At 44.0% G+C, this 6,465-nt stretch overlaps 1 protein-coding gene across 7 annotated transcripts in view; it reads right to left on the bottom strand.

Moving 5' to 3' along the window:
* Window positions 1-6,465, bottom strand: part of LOC122554105 (mucolipin-2-like) — a 94,944-nt gene that overhangs the window by 51,196 nt on the left and 37,283 nt on the right. For all 7 annotated transcript variants that reach the window (XM_043698585.1, XM_043698589.1, XM_043698590.1 and 4 more), the window contains exon 3: window positions 447-620. In XM_043698585.1, coding sequence (XP_043554520.1) covers window positions 447-620 — 174 coding nt within the window. The remainder of the gene's footprint in view (window positions 1-446; window positions 621-6,465) is intronic.

Raw genomic sequence — 6,465 nt, 5'->3', positions numbered from 1 at the left:
GTAGGGGTGTGTAGGGATGTGGGTGTGTGTCTGTGTGGGTGTGTGTGGGGTGTGTCTGTGTGCGTGTGGGGGGGTGTCTGTGTAGGGGTGTGTAGGGATGTGGTGTGTGTCTGTGGGGGTGTGTGTGAGGGGTGTGGGGGTGTCTCTGTGTGGGTGTGTGTGGGGTGTGTGCCTGAGTGTAAATTATCAATCAATCTTTTAATCTCTTATCCCATTGGTATCATTTGGGCACCTTATTATGTACTTTAAACAACATCCTGACAGTTCAAACTGGAATCAGACATGTCCTGATAGTTTTATAGTTTCTGCATTACATATTCGTCAAAAAAAAACACCAATCAAAAATAATTGAAATGCATCAGGTTCTAAACACTGTTTCATTGTCCCCTCCAAATAATTTCAAATTCACGTTTAACACAAGTCAAGGAGCTAGTGTAGCTAAATACCTGGTTAATAATGTAAAACATGCTACCATAAACGTCTTGCTGGGTGTAGATGATAAAACTGCCATCAGTCTCATCTGGCCCTTGGTATCCTTTCAGGAAGAGGTGCTTAAAGGTGATGGTATTTTCCTCTTTAAAGGACGCAACGAGTTGGTTACTCAGCCCAAACAGAATCAGCTGAAAGACAGAACAAAATTTGTCACTAAAAAAGTGACAAGAATCACATGGATATATATCATAGAACATCCCAGCGCAGTACAGGCCCTTCAGCCCTCAACTTTGTGCCGTCCTGTGGAACCAATCTGAAGCCATCTAACCTACACTATTCCATTTTTGTCCATACATTTATCCAATGACCATTTAAATGCCCTTAAAGTTGGCGAGTCTACAACTGATGCAGGCAGTGCATTCCATACGCCAACCAATCTCGGAGTAAAGAAACTACCTCTGACATCTGTCACCCTTCAATTTAAAGCTAAGCCCCTCATGCTAGCCATCAACATCTGAGGAAAAAGGCTCTCACTGTCCACCCTATCTAACCCTCTGATTATCTTATATATCTCTATTAAGTCACCTCTCAACCTTCTTCTCTTGAATGAAAATAGCCTCAAGTCCCTGAGTCTTTCCTCATAGACCTTCCCTTCATAACAGGCAACATCTTGGTAAATCACCTCTGAACCCTTTCCAATGCTTCCATATCCTTCCTACAATGAGGCGACCAGAACTGTACGCAATACTCCAAGTACGGCTGCACCAGAGTTTTGTACAGCTGCAGCATGACCTCGTGGTTCTGAAATTCAATCCCTCTACCAATAAAAGCTAACACACCGTAAGCCTTCTCAACTACCCTATCAACCTGGGTGGCAACTGTCAGGGATCTATGTACATGGTCACTGGGATATCTCTACTCATCTACACTACCAAGAATCTTACCATTTGCCCAGTACTCTGCATTCCTGTTACTCCTTCCAAAGTGAATCACCTCTCACTTTTCCACACTAAACTCCATTTGCCACCTCTCAGTCCAGCTCTGCATCTTATCTATGTCCCTCTATAACCTGCAACATCCTTCAGCATTATCCACCAACCTTGGTTAGTACATCTGCAAATGTACTGACCCATCCTTCCACGCCCTCATCCAGGTCATTTGTAAAAAAGACCAATAGCAGTTGTCCCAAAACCAATCCTTGCAGTATATCAATAGTAATTGAACTCAAGGATGAATGCTTCCCATCAACCACCATCCTGTCTTCTTACAACTGCCAATTCTGATCCAAACCATTAAATCACCCTCAATCTTATGCCTCTGTATTTTGCACTTTGGCCAACCATGGGGAACCTTATCAAATGCTTTACTGAAATCCATATACACCACATCAACTGCTTTACCTTCATCCACCTGTTTGGTCACCTTCTCAAAGAACTCACTAAGCTTTGTGAGGCACAACCTACCCTTCACAAAACCGTGTTGACTATCCCTAATCAACTTATTCCCCTCTCTCTGATTATAAATCCCATCTCTTATAACCCTTTCCAACACTTTACCCACAACCGAAGTAAAGCTCACTGGTCTATAATTACCAGGGTTGTCTCTACTCCCCTTCTTGAACAAGGGGACAACATTTGCTATCCTGCAGTCTTCTGACACTATTCCTGTAGACAATGACAACATAAAGATCAAAGCCAAAGGCTCTGTAATCTCCTCCCCAGCTTCTGAGAATCCGAGGATAAATCCCATCCAGCCCTGGGGACTATTCAATTTTCACATTATCCAGAATTGCTAACACTCCCCCTTGTGAACCTCAGTCCTGTCTTGTCTAGTAGCCTGTATCTCAGTATTCTCCTCAACAACATTGTCTTTTTCCAGTGTGAATACTGACAAAAAAATATTCATTTAGCGCTTCACCCATCTCCCCGGACTCTACCCACAACTTCCTACTGCTGTCCTTGATCAGCCCTAATCTTACTCTAGCCATTCTTTTATTTCTGATATACCGATAGAAAGCTTTAGGGTTTTCCTTCATCCTATCTGCCAATGACTTCACATGTCCCCTCCTGCCTCTTCTTAGTTCTCTCTTTTGGTCCTTCCTGGCTAACTTGTAACTCTCAAGTGCCCTAACTGAGCCTTCACGTCTCATCCTAACACAAGCCGCCTTCTTCCTCTTGACAAGAGATTCAACTTCTTTAGTAAACCACAGCTCCCTCACTTGACCACTTCCTCCCTGCCTGATAGGTACATGCTTATCAAGCACACACACAGGAGCTGTTTCTTGAATAAGCTCCACATTTCAATTATGCCTATCTCCTGCAGTTTCCTTCCCCATCTTATGCATCCTAAATCTCACCTATTCGCATCATAATTGCCTTTCCCCCAGCAATAACTCTTGCCCTGTGGTATATATCCCTTTCCATCGCTAAAGTAAACATAACTGAATTGTGGTCACTATCACCAAATTGCTCACCTACTTCCAAATCTAACACTTGGCTGAGTTCATTATCCCGTACAAAATCTGATGTGGCCTCACCCCTTGTTGGCCTGTCTAAATACTGTGTCAGGAAACTATCTTGCACACATTGAACAAAAACTGACCCATCTAAAGTACTCAAACGATAGTATTTTCAGTCAATATTTGGAAAATTCAAGACTCCATAACAACTACCCTGTTAGTCTCACTCCTATCCAAAATTATCTTTGGTATGTTTTCCTCTACATCTCCAGAATATTCAGAAGCCGATAGAAAACTCCCAACAGGGTGACCTCTCCTTTCCTGTTTCTAACCTCAGCCCAAACTACCTCAGTGGACAAGTCCTCAAACGTCCTTTCTGCCCCCGTAACACTGTCCTTGACTAACAATGCCACACCTCCCCCTCTTTTACCATCTTCTCTGTTCTTACTGAAATATCTAAATCCCGGTACCTGCAACAACTATTCCTGTCCCTGCTCTATCCAAGTGCACAAAATGGCCACAACATCAAAGTCCTAGGTACCAACCCACACTGCAAGTTCACCCACTTTATTCCTCAGATGGTGATGGCACACAAGAGGGGACATAGTTTTAAATTGAGGGATGGTAGATATAGAACAGATGTCAGAGGTAGTTTTTTACTCAGAGTAGTAAGGGCATGGAATGCCTTTCCTGCAATATTAGTAGACTTGCCAACTTTAGAGGCTTTTAAATGGTCATTGGATAAACATATGGATAATGGTTTAGTATAGGTTAGATGGGCTTCAGATTGGTTTCACAGGTCGACACAACATCAAGGGCTGTAGGGCCTGTACTGTGTTGCAATGTTCTATTTTCTATGTTCTATAATCAAGATATCACCCATCAGGGAGCCAATGTAAATCAGTGAGGCTGGGTTGGCAGCATCAGATTGGAGCAACGTTCCCTGTATCTATGATTCCCTCCACATGTGCCCCACCCCTACACACACGCGCGCAGACACATTTGAAGGCATGTGAAGCGACACAGGCATTCCTACACACACATGCATAGACAGACACATATGCGAACACACACGCGCGGATGCATGCGGAGACACAGACTAATGCACACACACACAGACACATGTGGAGACACACATACACACAATCCCAGCAGGAACCACTGACGTCAAAACTCAGATGCAACTATTTCCTGGGACAAACTGCTTCCTCCTTCACCCTGACCAACCCTACAGCTTTCTCTCCAAGCCACAGCAGCTTTGGTAAATTCTCCTCTCTCACTCTGAGCATCAGGAGGCCACTCAGCCTTCCAGCAAGTTACAGCATTCGATTCAAACATTGCAGTTCTCTGCTTCAACTCCAGTCAACCACTTGACATGGACAGCAAATACTGAAGGCCCAGGCTTCATCAAACACCACAAACTGTGGGAAGAGAAAGGCGAGGAGCATACATCTCATTGTCCCTGACACCTTTACAATATCAAATTTGGAACTTCTAATGATCGCAACATCAACACACAGCCTTTTGACAAGGTGTTCTTTCCGATTTTATCCCTCAAAAAGGCACAGCAATATTTTAAAAATAACACCTTCACTTTCTGAATTCCTCTGCCAAAGACCATGCAGTTAGCCCTTGTACATAAACCTCTTTTGGTCCACTATCATTCTGGTGAATGTCCTTGTAGATATATCCTTCCTGAAGCTTACTAACCAAAACTGAACTCCGACTGAGGATTGAGGGAGCAGCAGATCCCTGGATGTAAGGACTTGGCTACAGACCTCAAAGTAGAGAATTTTTTAGAAAACGATCCAGCATTTATTGTCCATCCCTAATTAAGAAAGTGGTGATGAAACAACAGCTTGACAACAACAGGAAAACCTGCTGGGTCATTTCACATATCAATGGGTCTGGAGTTACATGTGGAGTGGACAATGGGAGAGGGCAGATTGTAGATCAGTCTGGGGTTAAGGGGGCAGATTATAGATCAGTCTGGGGTAAAGGGGGCAGATTATAGATCAGTCTGGGGTAAAGGGGGGAAATTATAGACCAGACTGGGGTAAAGGGGGGCAGATTATAGATCAGACTGGAGTAAATGGGACAGATTATAGACCAGATGAGGGTAAAGGGGCAGATTATAGACCATACTGGGGTAAAGGGGGCAGATTATACTCTACACTGGGGTAGATTATAGACCAGACTAGAGTAATGGGGGCTGATGTTGTCAGGTAGAGAATAGTGAAGCAGGTGGCTCTTTTATATAAAATGAATTTTCAATAATTTTATCGTGACCATGTCTCTTTGCAGCTTCTCTTAGCATTTGAGAATTGTTTGATTATTTGGATTTAAATTTCTCAGGATATACCTCCCACAGAGAGACATCAGTGACTGGAATAGCGGTGCATGGAGACTGCAGCCAGCCCACGTTAGCACTGGGATTGTACAAATAGGTAAGAACCATTAGGGAAGGGATCGTGTGAGCAAAGTGATGACTAAGAGCTGCTTACCTCTAACTCCGCCTCAGTTACCAGATTTCATTAAACACCTACTAGGACTTGGTGGGAAAGCCACAAGAAGTGATAAGGAAGGAATAATGGCAGCTTTGATCAAAATGGCCAAAGTTCTGGCTCGTTGCCGCGGTAATGCTCTCCTGCCTGACGGAAGAGGTTGTAGAAGATACAAAAGCTTGAACACAGGCACCAGCAAATTCAGGAACAGCTTCTTCCTGGCAAGTATTAGACTGATGAATGGACTCTCTAGCCTCCACTAGCAATGTGACCTAAATGTCTCTAAATTTTTTTAATCTGTATGTCCTTGCTTCCTGTGATCTGCCTGCACTGCTCACAAACAAAGCTTTTCATTGTACTCCCATAAATGTGACAATAAATCAATCAATCAATCAATCAATCAAAAGGGACTGGACCAAGGGAGAAAAATCATGGGATAGCTAAAAGACACTTTGAATTTGCTATTTTCTCCAAATGTTTCTCTTTAACAGAGTAATAAATAAGGGAGGAAATTAAGGCTCATAAAAGCAAAATACTGCAGGTGCAAACATAGAGTTTTCTGGAGAAACAGCAGGTCAGACAGTTTCTGTGGAGAGAGAAATAGCTGTTTAACTGACAGTCAGGTATTTTTTTACAAACCCACCGACACCCACAGCTACCTGGATTACACCTCTTCCCACCCTACCTCCTGCAAAAATGCCATCCCGTATTCCCAATTCCTCCGCCTCTGCCGTATCTGCTCCCAGGAGGACCAGTTCCACCACAGAACACACCAGATGGCCTCCTTTTTTAGAGACCGCAATTTCCCTTCCGACATGGTTAAAGATGCCCTCCAACGCATCTCGTCCACATCCTGCACCTCCGCCCTCAGACCCTACCCCTCCAACCATAACAAGGAGAGAATCCCCCTGGTGCTCACCTTCCACCCTACCAACCTTCGCATAAACCAAATCATCCACTGACATTTCCGCCATCTCCAAACAGACCCCACCACCAGGGATATATTTCCCTCCCCACCCCTTTCCGCCTTCCGCAAAGACCATTCCCTCTGTGACTACCTGGTCAGGTCCA

The sequence above is a fragment of the Chiloscyllium plagiosum genome, chromosome 11 (genome assembly GCF_004010195.1).
Source record: "Chiloscyllium plagiosum isolate BGI_BamShark_2017 chromosome 11, ASM401019v2, whole genome shotgun sequence".
Taxonomy (NCBI): Eukaryota; Metazoa; Chordata; class Chondrichthyes; order Orectolobiformes; family Hemiscylliidae; genus Chiloscyllium; species Chiloscyllium plagiosum.
The sequence above is the reverse complement of the archived record's forward strand: the minus strand, read 5'-3'. Positions and strand labels throughout refer to the sequence as shown.